This window comes from Oncorhynchus gorbuscha, linkage group LG05, assembly GCF_021184085.1.
Source record: "Oncorhynchus gorbuscha isolate QuinsamMale2020 ecotype Even-year linkage group LG05, OgorEven_v1.0, whole genome shotgun sequence".
Taxonomy (NCBI): domain Eukaryota; kingdom Metazoa; phylum Chordata; class Actinopteri; order Salmoniformes; family Salmonidae; genus Oncorhynchus; species Oncorhynchus gorbuscha.
Genome location: NC_060177.1, coordinates 40,605,476 through 40,624,674, shown reverse-complemented (window position 1 = coordinate 40,624,674; position 19,199 = coordinate 40,605,476). Strand labels below are relative to the sequence as shown.

Sequence of the window (19,199 nt, the reverse complement as noted above, 5' to 3'; positions counted from 1 at the left end):
CGGGACTCATCTGAAGGTAACTGGTACCGTTTTTTTTTTAACTAATAGAAGTATGAAGGTAGTTTTGTGCCTACCAAAAAAAGGGGTTAAATATTTGTTAAAATAACATTTATATATCCTAGATTTAGGACAGACAGTTCAAAACCTCTGTTTTCCCTTTTATGAATTTGTTATTCAATGCATTTCTATGGGCTTTAGTTGTGAAGGCCAAAATCTATATTAAATCAAATGTTTTTGATATATCTACAGTACCAGTCAAAAGTTTGGACACCTACTCATTCAAAGGTTTTTCTTTATTATTTACTATTTTCTACATTGTCGAATAATAGTGAAGACATCAAAACGATGAAGTAACACATATGGAATCATGTAGTAAACAAAAAAGTGTAAAAAAATCTAAATATATTTAAGATTTTAGATTCTTCAGAGTAGCCACCTTTTGCCTTGATGACAGATTTGCACACTCTTGACATTCTCTCAACCAGCTTCACCTGGAATGCTTTTCCAACAGTCTTGAAGGAGTTCCGACATATGCTGAGCACTTGTTGGCTGCTTTTCCTTCTCTCTGCAGTCCAACTCATCCAACACCATCTCAATTAGGTTAAAGTCGGGTGATTTGTGGAGGCCAGGTCATCCGATGCAGCACTCACTCCGGGTCTTCTTTTCCTCCTCTGGGCCGTCCTCATGAGAGCCTCTTTCAAAGTTCTTGCATTTTGTGTATTGACTGACCATGTCTTCAAGTAATGATGCACTGTCATTTGGACTTTTACCAAATAGGGCTATCTTCTGTATAATACCACCCCTACCTTGTCACAACTTAACTGATTGGCTCAAACACATTTAAGAAATAAATACATTGCACAAATTAACTTTTGACAAGGCATACCTGGTAATTGAAATACATTCCAGGTGACAACCTAATGAAGCTGGTTGAGAGAATGCCAAGAGTGTACAGAGCTGTCAGCAAAGCAAAGGGTGAGTACTTTGAAGAACCTCAAATATAAAATATATTTTAATTTAAAACTTTTTGTGGTTACTATATGACTCCATATGTGTTATTTCATAGTTTTGATGTATAATTTTCTACATTGTAGAATAATAGTGAATACAAATAAAGACAAATCCTGGAATGAGTAGGTTTGTACAATCTTTTGACTGGTACTGTGAGTGTGTGTGTATACAGTTGAAGTCGGAGGTTTACATACGCCTTAGCCAAATACATTTAAACTCTGTTTTTCACAATTCCTAACATTTAATCCGGGTTTTAAAAAATCCCTATTTTAGGTCAGTTAGGATCACCACTTTTTTTTAAGAATGTGAAATGTCAGAATAATAGTAGAGAGAGTGATTTATTTCAGATTTGATTTCTTTCCCCAATTGGTCAGAAGTTTACATACACTCAATTAGTATTTGGTAGCATTTCCTTTAAATTGTTTAACTTGGGTCAAACGTTTTGGCCTACAGGTTCATCTGCCTCACCTAAAGCACATTCTTGTGGGAAGCTGCTATAGACCACCATGTGCTAACAGTCAGTATTTGTATAATGTGTGTGAAATGCTTGATAATGTATGTGATATCAACAGGGAGGTATATTTTCTGGGTGATTTTAAATATTGACTGGCTCTCATCAAGCTGCCCACTCAAGAAAAAACTTCAAACTTTAACCAGTGCCTGCAACCTGGTTTCAGGTTGTCAGTCAACCTACCAGGGTATTTACAAACAGCACAGGAATGAACTCATCAACATGTATTGATCACATCTTTACTAATGCTGCATACATTTGCTTGAAAGCAGTATCCAAATACATAAGATGTAATTATCACAGTATAATAGCCATATCTAGGAAAACCAAAGTTCCCAAGGCTGGGCCTAATATAGTCTATAGGAGGTCATACAATATGTTTTGTAGTGATTCATATCTTGATGATGTGAAGAATATTTGCTGGTCTTAGGTGTGTAATGAGAAGCAACCAGACACTTGACACATTTCTGAAATTGCTTATTCCAGCTACTAATAAGCACGCACCCATTAAGAAAATGACTGTAAAAACTGTTAAATCCCTGTGGTTTGATGAGTAATTGAGAAATTGTTTAGTTGAGAGAGATAAGGCAAAAGGTATGGCAATTAAGTCTGGCAGCCCAACTGATTGGCAATGTACTGCAAAGTAAAAAATCATGTGACTAAGGTAAATAAAAACTAACTTTGCTATGAAACAAAGAAACTATATAAAGCATGATAATAAAAAGCTTTGGAGCACCTTAAATTACATGACCAAAATGCGGCGTGTAGATTACGATTCATGTTTAATGAAAAAACACACTAAACACAAACGCTACAAAACAATAAACATAACGAAAACCGAAACAGCCTATACTTGTGTAAACTAACACAGAACAAGGACACTAAGGACAATCACCCACGACAAACTCAAAGAATATGGCTGCCTAAATATGGTTCCCAATCAGAGACAATGATAAACACCTGCCTCTGATTGAGAACCACTCCAGACAGCCATAGACTTTGCTAGATCATCCCATTAGCTACAATCCCAATATATACACACCACATACAAAAACCCATGCCACACCCTGGCCTGACCCAATACATGAATATAAACACAAAATACTTCGACCAGGGCATGACATCTGCTCCATTATTCATTTAATCAGATGGCTCATTTATCACAAAACCCACTGATATTGCCAACGACTTGAATTACTTTTTCATTGGAAAGATAAACACACTTAGGGATGACATGCCAGCAACAAACACTGACACTACACATCCAAGTATATTTGACCAAATTATGAAAGACAAGAAATTTAACTTTTGAATTCCGTAAAGTCAGTGTGGAAGAGGTGAAAAAAGTATTGTTGTCGATCAACAATGACAAGCCACCGGGGTCTGACAATCTGGATGGAAAATTACTGAGGATAATAGCGGATGATATTGCCACTCCTTTTTGCCACATCTTCAATTTAAGCCCAATAGAAAGTGTGTGCCCTCAGGCCTGGAGGGAAGCTAAAGTCATTCCGCTACCCAAGAATATTAAAAACACCTTTACTGGCTTAAATATCCGAACAATCAGTCTGTTACCAACCCCTAGTTAACTTATGGAAAAAATAGTGTTTGACCAGATACATTGTTATTTCACAGTAAACAAATTGACCATGGACTTTCAGCACGCAAATAGGGAAGGACACTCAACAAGCACGGCACTTACACAAATGACTGATGATTGGCTGAGATAAATTGATGATAAAATTATTGTGGGGGCTGGCTTGTTAGACTTCAGTGCAGCTTTTGACATTATCAATCATAGTCTGCTGCTGGAAAAACATACTGTATGTGTTATGGCTTTTCACCCCCTGCTATAATGTGAATAAAGAGTTACTTGTCTAATAGAACACAGAGGCTGTTCTTTAAAACCTCTTAAGGATCGGACCTTTTTCCAATTTTCGCCTAAATGACATACCCAAATCTAACTGCCTGTAGTTCAGGACCTGAAGCAAGGATATGCATATTGTTGATACCATTTTAAAAGGAAACACTTTGAAGTTTGTGGAAATGTGAAATTAATGTAGGGGAATATAACACATTACATCTGGTAAAAGATAAACATTTTTTAATCATCTTTGAAATGCAAGAGAAAGGCCATAGTGTACTATTCCAGGTTATGTGCAATTTAGCAGTGTATGTGCAAAGTTTTAGACTGATTCAATGAACCATTGCATTTCTGCTTAAACTGTTGTATCAAGACTACCCAAATGTGCCTAATTGGTTTATTAATACATTTCAAAGTTCATAACTGTGCACTCTCCTCAAACAATAGCTTGGTATTATTTCACTGTAATAGCTACTGTAAATTGGACAGTGCAGTTAGATTAACAATAATTTAAGTTTTCTGCCCATATCAGATATGTCTATGTCCTGGGAAATGTTCTTGTTACTTACAACCTCATGCTAATCACATTAGCCTATTTTAGCACAACCGTCCCGCTGGTGGACACTGATCCCATAGAAGTTAATGGAAGCCTCTCAAATATAATACAGGTAGAAACAGGAATTCCCCAGTAGCTTGCTTTTTTCAATCTTTACTAACGACATGCCACTGGCTTTGAGTAAGGCCATGTATGCGGATGACTATACACGTCAGCTACTACACCAACTGAAATGACTGAAGCACTTAACAAAGAGCTGCAGTTAGTTTCAGAATGAGTAGCAAGGAATAAGTTAGTCCTAAGTATTTCCAAACTAAAAGCATTGCATTTGGGACAAATCATTCACTACCCATAAACCTCAACTACACCTCATAATGAATAATGTGGAAATTGAGCAAGTTGAGGTGACTAAACTGCTTGGACTAACCCTGGATTGTAAAACTGTCATGGTCAAAACATATTGATTACAACAGTAATTGAGAAGTCTGTCCATAATAAAGCGCTGCTCTGCCTTCTTAACAACACTATCAACAAGAAAGGTCCTACCGGCCCTAGTTTTGTCGCAACTAGACTACTATTCAGTCGTGTGGTCAGGTGCAGCACAGAGGGACTTGGGAAATTTGCAGTTGGCTCAGAAACGGTGCAGCACAGCTGGCCCTTAAAAGTACACAGAGAGCTAACATTAATGACATGCATGTCAATCTCTCATGGCTCAAATTGGAAGAGAGATTGACTTCCTCAGTACTGGTTTTTGTAAGAGGTGTTGACAAGCTGTCTGTTTAAAATACGAGCACACAGATCGGACACCCATGCATACCCTACAAGACATGTGTAACAGTATAACTTTAGACCGTCCACTCGCCCATACCCGGGTGCGAACCAGGGACCCTCTGCACACATCAACAACAGTCACCCACGAAGCATCGTTACCCATCGCTCCACAAAAGCCGCGGCCCTTGCAGAGCAAGGGGAATCACTACTTCAAGGTCTCAGAGCAAGTGACGTCACCGATTGAAATGCTATTTAGCGCGCACCGCTAACTAAGCTAGCCGTTTCACATCCGTTACAATCACCCCCCGTTTGACCTTCCGTTACATCCGTTACACATGCGCAACAAGACATGCCACCAGAGGTCTCTTCACAGTCCCCAAGTCCAGAACAGACTATGGGAGGCGCACAGTACTACATAGAGCCATGACAACATGGAACTCTATTCCACATCAGGTAACTGATGCAAGTAGTAGAATCAGCTTTAAAAAGCAGGTAAAAGGACACCTTATGGAGCAGTGGGGACTGTGACACAAACATAGGCACAGACATTTGCAAACAAACACATGATAGCATACGCACTATACACACACGTACACATGGATTTTGCGTAGTAGGTAGGTGGTAGTGGAATATGGGCCTGAGGGCGCACACTTAGTGTGTTGTGAATTCTGTAATGAATGTACTGTAATGTTTTTTTGAAATTGTACAACTGCCTTAATTTCGCTAGACAGCAGCTAAATGTGATCCATAATAAATAGAAATACAAATGTCCAGTGCAGCTGTTTTTAACTCAATATCAAATCATTTCTGGGTAACGATTAAGTACCTAACTTTGATTGTTTAAAATGATCAAAAAGAAACCAAAATAGTTTCGTAGCAAAGAGCAATTTTTCAAGCAATAATTTTGCTAGGACTGTCTGGGAGTGGTCTGAGTGGGGAGGGAAGAACGATCTGTTTTTGGCAAAGAGGTTCAGAACTCTATTTCTTATTGGTCTAATTCACTGCCAGGCAGTCCAAAACTCCATCCCAAATAGGCAGACATTTCAGGCGGTCTTACGCTAAAGGGACACCATCATCGTTTTCACAATTTCACAGTATTATTTCATGCTCACAGTGTGGAAATATATATAAAATACAGAAAAATCCAAAATGTTTGACTGCACTTGGCCTTTAAATCAATATCCTGTGGTTGCGGAATGGTGAAACTCAACACAGAAGTAGGACAAATCCAACACATGCAGACTAGTGGCAAAGCTACGCAGCCTAGCAGCAGTACAGTCTGCCTCCACTAAAAATGAATGACTTCTGCCGGATCGCAAAGATTTGAACGCAGTATGTCTGTAGCCTCCATTAGTTGCTGGCCTCTGCATTTTCTTGTGTTACATCCTGAATTTAAAATTGATTCATTTGAGTTTTTTTGTCATTGGCTTACCCCATAATATCAAAGTGGAATTATATTTTTCTAAATATTTACAAATGAATAAAAAATGAAAGGCTGAAATGTCTTGAGTCAATAAGTATTCAACCCCTTTGTTATGACAAGCTTAAACAAGTTCAGGAGTAAAGACTTGCTTAACAAGTCACATAATAGGTTGCATGTACTCACTCTGTGACAATATTTTTTTATTGACTGCCTCATCTCTGTACCCCACACCTACAATTATCTGTAAGGTTCCTCAGTCGAGCAATGAAATTCCAACACAGATTCAACCACAAAGACTACCTATTGGTAGATTGGTTAAAAAAAAAGCAGACGTTGAATATCCCTTTGAGCATGGTGACGTTATTAATTACACTTTGGATGATGTATCAATACAGCCAGTCACTACAAAGATACAGGCATCCTTCCACTCAGTGATTTCACCTTGAGGCCAATGGTTACTTTAAAAGAGTTACATAGTTTAATGGCTGTGATGGGAGAGAACGGAGGATGGATTAACAACATTATATTTACTCCACAATACTAACTTTTTTGACTGAGTGGGGGGGGGGGGGGGGTCCTGTACAGAATAAAAATATTTCAACACATGCATCCTGTTTGCAACAAAGCAAAAAGTACTGCAAAATAATTGGCAAAGCAATGAACTTTTTGTCCTGAATACAAAGTGTTACATTTGGGGGAAATCCAATAAAACACATTGAGTACCACTCTCCATATTTTCAAGCATAGTGGGGGTTTCATCATGTTATGGTTATGCTTGTAATTGTTAAAGACTTGGGGGGTTCAGGATAGAAAAGAAATGCAAAGGAGTTAAGCAAAGGCAAAATCCTAGAGAAAAAACCTGCTCCAGTATGCTTTTCACCAGAGACTGGGAGATATATTCACCTTTCAGCAGGACAATAACCTAAAACTCAAGGCCAAATCTACACTGGAGGTGCTTACCAAGAAGACAATGAATATTCCTGAGTGGCCAAGTTACAGTTTTAAATCTGCTTGAAAATCTTTGGCTTGATCTGAAAATGGTTGTCCACCAATGATCAGCAACCAATTTGACAGAGCCTGAAGGTTTTTGAAGAGAATAATGGGCAAATGTTGCACAATCCAGGTGTGGAATGCTCTTAGAGACTTACCTAGTAAGACTCGCTCAGCTGTAATCGCTGCCAAAGGTGCATCTACAAAGTATTGACTCAGGGGTGTGAATACTTATGTGTATTATATATATCTGTATTTAATATTAAATCAATTAACAAAAATGTTTTCACTTTGTCATTATGGGGTATTATGCTTCAATGGTTGAGATGTATTTATTTTGTATAAACAATAGTACGCAAGTATAAAAACACCATGGGACCACGTAGCCGTCACACCGCTCATCTTAGAGATGAACATACTTTTGTGCGAAATGTCAATCCCAGAACAACAGCAAAGGACCTTGTAAAGATGCTGGAGGACACAGGTACTGTTTATACTGTTTATACTGTCTATATCCACAGTTAAACAAGTCTTATATTGACATAACCTGAAAGGCCACTCAGCAAGGAAAGAGCCACTGCGCCAAAACCTATTTATGGCGGACTATGGTTTGCAACTGCACATGGGGGAAAATATCATTATTTTTGGAGAAATGTTCTCTTGTCTGATGAAACAAAAACAGAATTGTTTGGCTATAATGACCATTGTTATGTTTGGAGGGAAAAGTGGGAGTCTTGCAAGCCGAAGAACACCATACCAACCGTGAAGCACAGGGGTGGCAACATCATGTTGTGGGGGTGCTTTGCTGCAGGAGGGACTGGTGCACTTCACAAAATAGATGGCACCATGAGGTAGGAAAATTATGTGGATATATTGAAGCAACATCTCAAGACATCAGTCAGGAAGTAAAGCTTGGTCGCAAAAGGGTCTTCCAAATGGACAATGACCCCAAGCATACTTCCAAAGTATGGCTTAAGGGCAACAAAATGGTTTAAGGGCAACAAAGTCAAGGTATTGGAGTGGCCATCACAAAGCCCTGACCTCAATCCTATAGAAGATTTGTGGGCAGAACTGAAAAAGTGTGCGAGCAAAGGAGGCCTTAAAACCTGACTCAGTTACACCAGCTCTGTCAGGAGGAATGGGCCAAAATTCACCCAACTTATTGTGGGAAGCTTGTGGAAGGCTATCCGAAATGTTGACCCAAGTTAAAAGGCAATGCTACCAAATCTTAATTGTGTATGTAAACTTCTTACCCACTGGGAATGTGATGAAAGAAAAAAAGCTGAAATAAATAATTCTCTCGACTATTATTCTGACATTTCTTAAAATAAAGTGGTGATCTTAACTGACCTAAGACATGGAATTTTTACTCAGATTAAATGTCAGGAATTGTGAACAATTGAGTTTAAATGTATTTGACTAAGGTGTATGTAAACTTCTGACTTGAACTGTATATTTTATTCCCCCCCTAGGTAGAGTGTTAAGATGACTTTGTAATGAAAAGCGCTATAATATACAAATATAATAATAATTGTACATATTGTTTTTGTGTTATTTTTTTAAATTAATACACTACAGGGGAAAAATGAAGACGAATTGCACATTCATGGTTGTGTCCCAAATGTCACCCTCTTTCCTATATAGTGCACCGTCTGACCAGGGCCCAAAGTAATGCAATACAGGGAATAGCGTGCCATTAGGGACACATAGCATATAACACACCACTCCCTCTTATCCCTTTCTCTCCAGATCTCCCTGCTGAAGCAGAGTCTGGAGCTACAGCTCTCCCAGTCCCAGGGCGCGCTGCAGCAGCTGCAGGCCCAGTTCAGCCAGGAGAGAGAGCACCTGAGTCAGCAACTCCAGGAGCTGCAGCTGGAGCACCAGCGCAGAGAACACCGGCTGCAGGAGGCTCAACGCTGCGCCCATGGCACACTGGAAGACGCGCGCCAGCACCAGCTCAGGGTGAGAGAATAATACACACACACACCCCTCATATATATTGTGCAATCAGAAGGTATTCATACCCCTTGACTTATTCCAACAAAAATTGTGTTACAGCCTGAATTCAAAATTGATGAAAATTGTATCTCAACATTTTACACATATTACACCATCATGACAAAATGAAAACACGTTGAATTTCTTTTGTTGCTATTTATTGAAAATGAAATACATTAATATCTCATTTACATAAGTATTCACACCCCTGAGTCAATACATGTTAGAATCACCTTTGGCAGCGAATACAGCTGTGAGTTCTTGAATAAGTCTGTAAGAGCTTTGCACACCTGGACTGTACAACATTTGCGCATTCTTCTTTTTGAAATTATTTTGTCAAGCTGGTTGTTGAGCATTGCTAGACAGCCATTTTCAAGTCTTGCCATTGATTTTCAAGCTGATTAAAGTCAAAACTGTAACTAGACCACTCAGGAACATCAATGTTGTCTTGGTAAGCAACTCCAGTGTATATTTGGTCTCGTGTTTTAGGTCATTGTTCTTCTGAAATGTGAATTTATCTCCCAGTGTCTGTTGGAAGCAGACTAAACCAGGTTTTCCACTATGATTTTGCCTGTGTTTAGCTCTGTTCCGTTTCTTTTTATCCTAAAAAAAATCCCTAGTCCTTGCTGATGACAAGCATACCCATAACATGATGCAGCCACCACCATGCTTGAAAATATGAAGAGTGGTACTCAGTGATGTGTTGTGTTGGATTTGCCTCAAACATAACAATTTGTATTTAGGACATAAGTTAATTTCTTTGCCACATTTTTTGCAGTTTTACTTTAGTTCTTTAATGCTAACAGGATGCATGTTTTGGAATATTTCTATTCTATACAGGCTTCCTTCTTTTCAGTCTGTCATTTAGGTTAGTATCGTGGACTAACTGCAATGTTGTTGATCCATCCTCACTTTTCTCCTATCACAGAAAATAAACTATTGGCCTCATGGTGTATTCCCAGATAGGTTTCCTTCCTCTCTCCGGCATCTGTGTTAGGAAAGACCCCTGTATCTTTGTAGTGACTGGGTGTATTGATACACCATCCAAAGTGTAATTAATAACTTCACCATGCTCAAAGGGAATTTCAATGTCAGCTTTTTACATTTGTTTCCCATCTACCAGTAGGTGCCGTTCTTTGAGAGGCAGTGAAAAAACTCCCTGATCTTTGTGGTGGAATCTGTGTTTGAAATTCACTGCTCGATTTAGGGACCTTTAGGGACCTTAAAGACATTTGTATGTTTGGGGTACATGCAACTTAATATATGACTTCATAAGCACATTTTTACTCCAGAACTAATGTAGGCTTTCCATAACAAATGGGTTGAATACTTATTGACAAAAGACATTTCAGATGTTCATGTTTAATTAATTGGTATTTTTTTTTGTCAAGGGGTGTGTATACTTTCTGAAGGCATTGTAAATACTTTGTACCCATACACATGCTCCATACACCTTACTCATTGACCATTGTTTCTCCAATAGTTTTTGTGGTATAAGACAGCATGTACTGTTAACCATCCCCTACTCTGTGTCTCCATATCCTATCAGATACTTAAATGTTTTACATTTTATTAATTTAGCAGACACTCCAGAGAGTAGTGAGCGCGTTCATTTTTATCCTTTTTTGTTGTTGTACTGGTCCCCCATGGGAATCAAACCCACAACCCTAGCATTGCAAGCGCCATGCTCTACCAACTGAGCTACACAGGAGATATACATTGTCAGTGTCACTCATCTGAAATGGTCACTGTGTCTCACTCTCCCTATTTATCTCCCTCCCTCACTCTCTCCCCTCCCTTTTTATCTGCCTCTCTAGTACCTACAGTAAATGCACTTTTAGCCAGTTTATTAGGTACACCACCCCGTTCATGAAAATGCTTTGGTCCTACAGACAGTGAGTCACGGGATCGCTATGTAAAACAGACAGACAGGCATCGAGGCATTCAGTTCCTGTTCGATTGAACGTTGGAATAGGCAAAGCGAGGGACCTAGGGGACTTTGAGCTTGGTATGATCGTGAGTGCCAGGTGCGCCGGTTTCAGTATCTCAGAAACGGCCGGCCTCCTGGGCTTTTCATGCATGACAGTGTCTAGGGTGTACAAAGAAACATCCCGTCAGTGGCAGTCCTGTGGGCGAAAACAGCTCATTGATGAGAGAGGTCCAGTGGCCACCAACACTGGACAATTGAGGACTGGAAAAACATTGCCTGAAAAATCCCAGTTCCTGTTGCGTCATGTTTGATGAAAGAGTCAGCATTTGGAGTAAGCAGCAGGAGTCCACAGGCCCCGTCATGCCTGGTGTCAACGGTACAGGCTGGTGGCGGTGGTATAATGGTGTGGGGAATATTAGGTCCCTTGATACCATTTGAGCAACGTTTGAATGCCACACCTTGTAGAAACTTTGCCCCTGAGAATTCAGGCTGTTCTGGAGGCAAAGTGGGGTCTAACCCTGTTCTAGATGGGTGTACCTAATAAACCAAAATACTGAGTGTATTTCTCTTCTCTTTCTTATACCTCTCCATTTCCTCCAGCTTGCTCCTTCTCTCTCTTTCCCCTCTCTTCTCCTAATGTATCTATACCCCTGCTCCCTTTCCTTTCTTCCACTCAGCCCCCTTCCTCACTCCCTCTCTCCATTAGTCCATGTCCAGTTGGATTCATTCCCATTCCCGCCCTTGTGTCCATGTCACCATCTGGATGTGTCCTCTGACCTTAAGCCTCAGTCACCAAACCACAGAGCAGTGAGTTGGAAAAACTGCAGTGCTGCTGCTACCAGACCTGCTGATGTAATGGCAATTAATCCCAATTGAAAACCACTGCTGAATTGTTGCCTGTTACAAGAATGTGGGCTTCTTCAAGAAAGACTTCAGGCTCTAAAGAAAAATCATGGAGTTGCAGGTATAGTAATTGGATTTCAAGTATGCATCAAATCAGTATTTATATTGTAGTGTGAAACAAAAGGAAGTTAGTCTGCATAATAATTCAAATAATATTCTGTGTTTGCGCAGTAAGGATATTGTTTTTGTCGGAAACCCAGTTACTAACTTTGATTGAATTGGGACCTTAATAACTCTACTGGCCTCTTACCTAACATATCAATCCATTTAATTTGTGAATACAGTGCAATATACCGTATCGACCAGCACCTGTTTCCGAAGGATCAAATTTGTTTCAATTGTAAAGAGGGTAGGTCGCTGTTGTAATAGAGCAGTGTTATCAGGACTAACCTCCAGTTAAATTAGATTAAACGCAGTAGAAAATCTTTGATGTAGAAAAAGCGCTATACAGAGGCTAACAGGCTCTATATTTGCCTCACACCCATGCTGGGGCCTTGAAAGCTATACCTCTTAAGTTACTGTTCCATAAGAATTAACAGAAAATGTTTTAAAAAACAACAGGCAGCTACTTTTATATTAAAATGTATCTGGAGAAAAAAAGGTTTGTTCTTCATAGTCACAGTGCAGCGCTTGGCCATAAAAAATAGCACATATTTCACTGAACAAAAATATAAACGCAACAAATTTTCCATATGCACAAAAAGCTTCTTTTGGGGCAATAATTTGTTTATATCCCTGTTGGTGAGCATTTCTTCTTTGCCAAGATAATCCATCCACAATGACAGGTATGGCATATCAACAAGGTGATTAAACAGCGTGATCATTGCATAGGTGCATCGTGTGCTGAGGACAATAATAGGCCACTCTAAAATGTGCAGTTTTGTCACACAACACGATGCCACAGATGTCTCAAGTTTTTAGGGAGAGTGCAGTTGGCATGCTGACTGTAGGTATGTCCACCAGAGCTGTTGCCATAGAATGTAATGTTAGTTTCTCTACCATAAGCCTCTTCCAATGTCATTTTAGAGAATTTGGCATTACGTCATGCTCGTTATCCTCAACAGGGTCTTGACCTGACTGCAGTTCAGAGTCGTAACCGTCTTCAGTCGGAAAATGCTCCCCTTCGATGGCCACTGAAGAAGTGGGCTCTTCACGGATGAATCACGGTTTCAACTGTAGAGGGCAGATGGCAGACAGTATGGGTTCGTGTGGGCGAGCGGTTTGCTAATGTCAACGTCGTGAAAATAGTGCCCCATGGTGGGGTTATGGTATGGGCAGGTTTAATCTACGGACAACAAACACAATTGCATTTTATCAATGGAAATTTGAATTGATCCTGAGGCTTATTGTCATACCATTCATCCACCGTCATCACCTCATGTTTCAGGATGATAATGCACACCCCCATGTCGCAAGGATCTACACAATTCCTGAAAACAGAAAATGTCCCATTTCTTCCATGGCCTGCATACTCACCAGAAGTCACCTATTGAGCATGTTTGGGATGTTCTGGAAGAACGTGTACAACAGTGTATTCCAGTTCATGCCAATATCCAGAAACTTCGCACAGTTATTGAAGAGGAATGGGACAACATTCCACAGGCCACAATCAACAGCCTGATGTGTTGCACTGCAAGAGGCAAATGGTTCTCACACCAGGTACCGACTGGTTTCTGATCCACACCCTACCTTATTTTTAAAGGTACTGTTTCTGTGACCAATAGATGCACATCTGTATTCCCAGTCATTTGAAATCCATAGATTAGGGCCTAATGAATTTATTTAAATTGACTGATTTCCTTATATGACTGCGTGGCCATGCACGCCTCCAACTCAATCATCGAGTTTTCAGACGACACCACAGTGGTAGGCTTGATTAACAACAACAACGAGACGGCCTACAGGGAGGAGGTGAAGGCCCTCAGGGTGTCTGGTGTCAGGAAATAACCTCTCACTCAACGTCAACAAAACAAAGGATATGATCATGGACTTCAGGAAACAGCAGAGGGAGCACAATGCTTCACCGGGGGCAAACTACCAGCCATCCAGGGCACCTACAGGACCCGATGTCACAGGAAGGACAAAAATATCATCAAGGACAACAACCACCCGAGCCATTGCCTGTTCACCCCGCTATCACCCAGAAGGCGAGGTCAGTACAGGTATATCAAAGCTGGGACCGAGAGACTGAAAAACAGCTTCTATCTCAAGGCCATCAGACTGTTAAACAGTCATCACTAACATAGAGGCTGCTGCCAATATACAGACTCAAATCTCTTGCCACTTTAATACATTTATTTAATTAAAGGTATCACTAGTCACTTTAAATAACGACACTTTAATAAGGTCTACAGATCCTACATTACTCTTCTCATATATATATACTGTATTCTATACCACCATCTGCATCTTGCCTATGCCGCACGACCATCTCTCATCCATATATTTATATGTACATATTCTTATTCATCCCTTTACATTTGTGTGGGTAAGGTATTCATTGGGTAGTCAGTGGGTTAACTGCCTGTTCAGGGGCAGAATGACAAATGTGTCCCTTGTCAGCTCGAGGATTTGAACTTGCAACCTTTTGGGTTAACTGCCTGTTCAGGGGCAGAATGACAAATGTGTCCCTTGTCAGCTCGAGGATTTGAACTTGCAACCTTTTGGGTACTAGTCCAACCCTCTAACCACTTGGCCTAGTGGTTAGAGGGTTGGACTAGTACCCAAAAGGTTCCGGCAGGCTTATTTTTTTGCCATGCAAAGATTATTTAATGAGAATATGACTATAATATTATAAACAAGCACATAAAATGGCACAATCTGGAATGATCTAGTCTTTAATGGCGCAAAAAGGATTATATTGGATATCACGATATTTGGAGAAGCATATCATAGAACAGGTCTCCTGTCAGAACAGAAATTACAAGATGTTATAATGCTGTTATTGCATCAAATGGTTGTTTTATGCAACAGAATAAGGGGTTGTTAGAACGCTCATCTGTGTGTCTTCTACTGAGGATGGGCCGCTGGAAGATTTACGATGTCTTTGGGTGATACCGCATTCCAGAGCATGAGTTAATGTTTCTGTTCTGTAAGGTACCCGGGAGAGATGACTCCAGGGCCAGACCCTGGTCTCTACACAATGAGATACTATCTGCTGTGAATTAGAAGTATCTTTCATACAAATCTTAACCTTGTGACCTGTTTCATACATCTGTTGTTTGTCATGTAGACTGAAGGAGGGTGGACTTTGCTATAAAATGCTGTGGCTCAAAACAGATTGTTGAGTTCTCAGTGATCACCTCCAGGGGTGATTACCAACCAGCTCCATTACTGCAGTAATTAAATAATAAAGTTTGATTGTTTTGAAGACATCTACAAGTCTCTCCTTTTGATTACAATAATTCCACCACACTCCCCAAATATCGCCCAACCCTAGTGTGTATGTCTGCCTATTAGGGGTGTGCCCATCTGGCCATATTCATAATAGAATCCGTAAATTGACAGTTATTAGTCGGATCAGATAATACTCATAATCAGAATAACAGAAGTGTTTTAAAATGCCTAAATAGAGCATGGCAATACATAATCATCTCCCTGCAGATGAAGCTGCAGATCAGCAGCAGCAGCGTACTTGTGTGTCTGTGTGTTTGTTCTCAAAACTTGCAGGCAGATGAGTTTGCTAACACTCAGTCAGAACGCGCATAAGCTTTTCATGTTTTTCCTCCCCTTGCTCCGCTTGTTCGATATTATGCACATTCTAGAAAATATTCTTGCTGTGTATGCGCGTATATGCATTTACATATGTTTGAAAATATATTATGTCATTTTAGGTCATGTACTGTATAAGCTGCTACCATTTGTACAATGATTTGTTGAATGATTAAACACTGTGTGTGTGTGTGTGTGTGTGTGTGTGTGTGTGTGTGTGTGTGTGTGTGTGTGTGTGTGTGTGTGTGTGTGTGTGTGTGTGTGTGTGTGTGTGTGTGTGTGTGGGGAGGGGTCTAGGCTTTGGAGGAGCGTTTGAAGCAGGAGCAGAGGGAGGAGGTGCTGGCGCTGAAGGATGCCCACAGACGCACACTGGACATCCTCAGACAGCAGTCAGAACAGGAGCTGCAGACGTTGCGCTTTGAATTGGAGGACGAAGGCAAGGCCATGCTGGGTAAGAGCCTCACACACTGGACAATTTTTTAAAGAACTGGGGCAGTACCACTCTCCACATATTTTTTGTTTATTGGATAGGATGGAGGTAAAGGTAGAACCCATGCGGCAGTGGTATATGTGATCCAGAGGCAACAGCTTAAACCGAAAGACAACCCTAAGCCACCGTGCTGGACTATTCGATCACAAAAGCCACCTTTGAAAGAACACACACACACACACCCCCACACACACACGCCAAAGCTATTTTTAATGAACCAAGGCATCATTTTCAAAGTGATAATGAATGACGAGTGAGAGATACCTCATTGTAAATTTCTAACAGTTTATTATCAATGTAGGGTGTACTACCTATCAATAATCAGGTGTCAGCAACAGGGGGATCTATTTGGCTCACAAGTGATTTTATTTGCACAATTTATGTTGGACAAATAAAAACACTAGGAATGCAGCTAGTAATGACTTTAATTTAGGATATTTCTTCTCAAATAATTCCTTTAATAAATATATATTATCGTATCCGGACCAAATCTGAACCAATTATAGGTCTATGTTTGGTTCAGATTTGGTCCAGATCAGCCTTGATTTCAACGTCCACAGATGTCTGGACCAGCATCGATTTGGCCCAAACATACAGTGGTTACTCCCATAAAAGTTTTGTGATTATGCTGCGGTACTTAGAGGTAATTTGTGGTTTAGTACGGTACCCTGCGTCACCACTTCATTGCTCCAGACCAGAGCAAGGGGGAGTTAGAGCACTGATTATGCTTTTGGGTCCTACTGTTTCTCTGACAATGAATGGGTGACATAAACATAAATAGAAACTGATAATTTTGCACAACTTCAGTATTGCTTACTAAAACTGTTGTTACACTAAGGTTTTTATTATTTTATTTTGTTAGGATTATTTTGCTCTGACTAGTATTGTAGCCCACTCCCGACCGGTCATGTTGTACAGCGCCTGAGTGTCGCAACGGTCTAAGACACTGCATAGTAGTGCAAGCTGTGTTGCTACAGATACTGATTCAATACCTGTGCTGTCCTCTATTGGGACACCCATAAGATGACTGTAGGTTTTTGGTTTCACTCTGTCTAAAAACATAAATATATAATTCAAAATTACAAACGGGCTTTATTTAAAAATTAGCAACAAGGTCTCTGTCCGTGTTCAAGAATGGTCTTTTTCTCACTCATTTTACGTTATTTGAAAATTAAATGATTATCAATATGTTGTTATTTTATAAACAAAGCGATTATTATTCATTTAGAATTATATAAAAGCCCCTTGGATATTCTCAGATATATTATTAACCCTGTTATATTAGCATGACAGTATATTGGTCATGGCGCACAATGGGATTGCCTTACAGTTCTCCAGCTGTATCCACTGAAAGCATGTGAGGTGCAAGGCACGAGGGCATGGGGCACGGGTTAGTCCACAGAGCAGCGCACAGAAGATGGACCTAGCCCATGGGGAAGGGAGAGGGGGGGTTGACCCCCACCCTGCCCCACTGGGTAGCACAGGGCAACACTTTAAGGGGGAACGTTCCCACTGTTCTTAGTGCCAGTCTGCACGTTCAAACTTAAACAATGTAACTAATCATGGCATCTTTATGCTTTCGTGAATAAAATAATGATACAAATACTCTTTCAACATGCCAACGTTTATTTAGTTATGGATCCATAATGAATTACTATGGGAATAAATATCACTGAATTACAGAAATATCCTCCAATATGTAATTATTGGCGGAGAGTCACGTCATATTTTTCGATATACTGTAGGTGTACCGTAGGCGACATGAGTCTCAACAGTGTTGAGTAATGTGCTGTTAAATGGTTGATTTAGGTGCAATCTTACTGGCAGCAAGAAGCCCTTTTTGTGCAAAGCAATGATGACGGCACCTGTTTCCTTGCCGGCAACCATGGTGGTCAATCAGCATGACAGAGTGATCTCCAGCTTTGTCCTCGTCAACACTCACACACGTGTTAACGAGAGAATCACTGACATGACAGCTGGTCAGCTGGTCCTTTTGTGGCAGGGCTGAAATGCAGTGGAAATGTTTTTGGGGGATTCAGTTCATTTGCATGGCAAAGAGGGACTTTGCAAGTAATTGCAATTCATCTGATCACTCTTCATAACATTCTGGAGTATATGCAAATTGCCATCATACAAACTGAGGCAGCAGACTTTGTGAAAATTAATATTTGTGTCATTCTCAAAACTTTTGGCACGACTGTACTATGTTCTTACAAAAAAGGTTTTCAATTCTCTAGTACAGCCACTATTGAAGGCTATCAAATGCTTCTCAAATGGCTTAAGGACAACAAAGTCAAGGTATTGGAGTGGCCATCACAAAGCCCTGACCTCAACCCTATAGAAAATGTGTGGCCAGACCTGAAAAAGCATGTGAAAAACTGAGTTTAAATGTATTTGGCTAAAGTGTATGTAGACTTCCGACTTCAACTGTATGTACGGTTGAAATTTAGCCATCGAAATGATTACCAAAAAAAGACGTTGTTTCAAAGTAAAATATGTATTTTCAAAGCCATGCTCTACCAATTTAGCCTCACAGGACTTTAATGTTCCCCTCCTCCTCTTCCTCCCCTGTAGCCTCCCTGCGCTCTGAGCTGAACCACCTCCATGCAACAGCCATAGAGCATCTGCGCCAGATCCACCTGAAGGAGAACACTGCTGCCAAACTGGAGCTACAGGGTGCTCTGGAACAGAGTCAGCAACAGGTCAGTCCATAGTTGACACTTTTTGCTGCTTGAGGTAGAAGTTGCCCCTAACCACACTCTTAATCATACCCATAACAATTTGGGAGGGAGGAAATTATATCTGGGGGTGTATGTTTTACACGTCTCATAGTAGGAGTTCTGATCTAGGATCAGTTTTGCCTGATCCTAGATTAGTACTCTTACACTGAGATGCTTGATACACATGGCCCCTGACTTGCTATCAGTGGCTAGAAAGGACCAGAGGAGGACTTTTAGGGTGTGTTTATAAATTGTTATTTGGGACTCATCCCTTGGGGAGCTGAAGCTCACTGTTTGCCAAGCATCTGTGATGTAGCCAAA

At 40.3% G+C, this 19,199-nt stretch overlaps 1 protein-coding gene across 3 annotated transcripts in view; it reads left to right on the top strand.

Moving 5' to 3' along the window:
- The window catches only part of fam184aa (family with sequence similarity 184 member Aa), a 71,873-nt gene that overhangs the window by 36,735 nt on the left and 15,939 nt on the right, over positions 1–19,199 (top strand). For 2 of the 3 annotated variants that reach the window (XM_046349914.1, XM_046349913.1), the window contains exons 10-12: positions 8,876–9,088; positions 15,966–16,119; positions 18,733–18,860. In XM_046349914.1, coding sequence (XP_046205870.1) covers positions 8,876–9,088; positions 15,966–16,119; positions 18,733–18,860 — 495 coding nt within the window. Of the gene's footprint in view, positions 1–8,875; positions 9,089–11,654; positions 12,019–15,965; positions 16,120–18,732; positions 18,861–19,199 lie in introns of those variants that run through there. The other variant, XR_006838815.1, reaches the window with a different exon arrangement.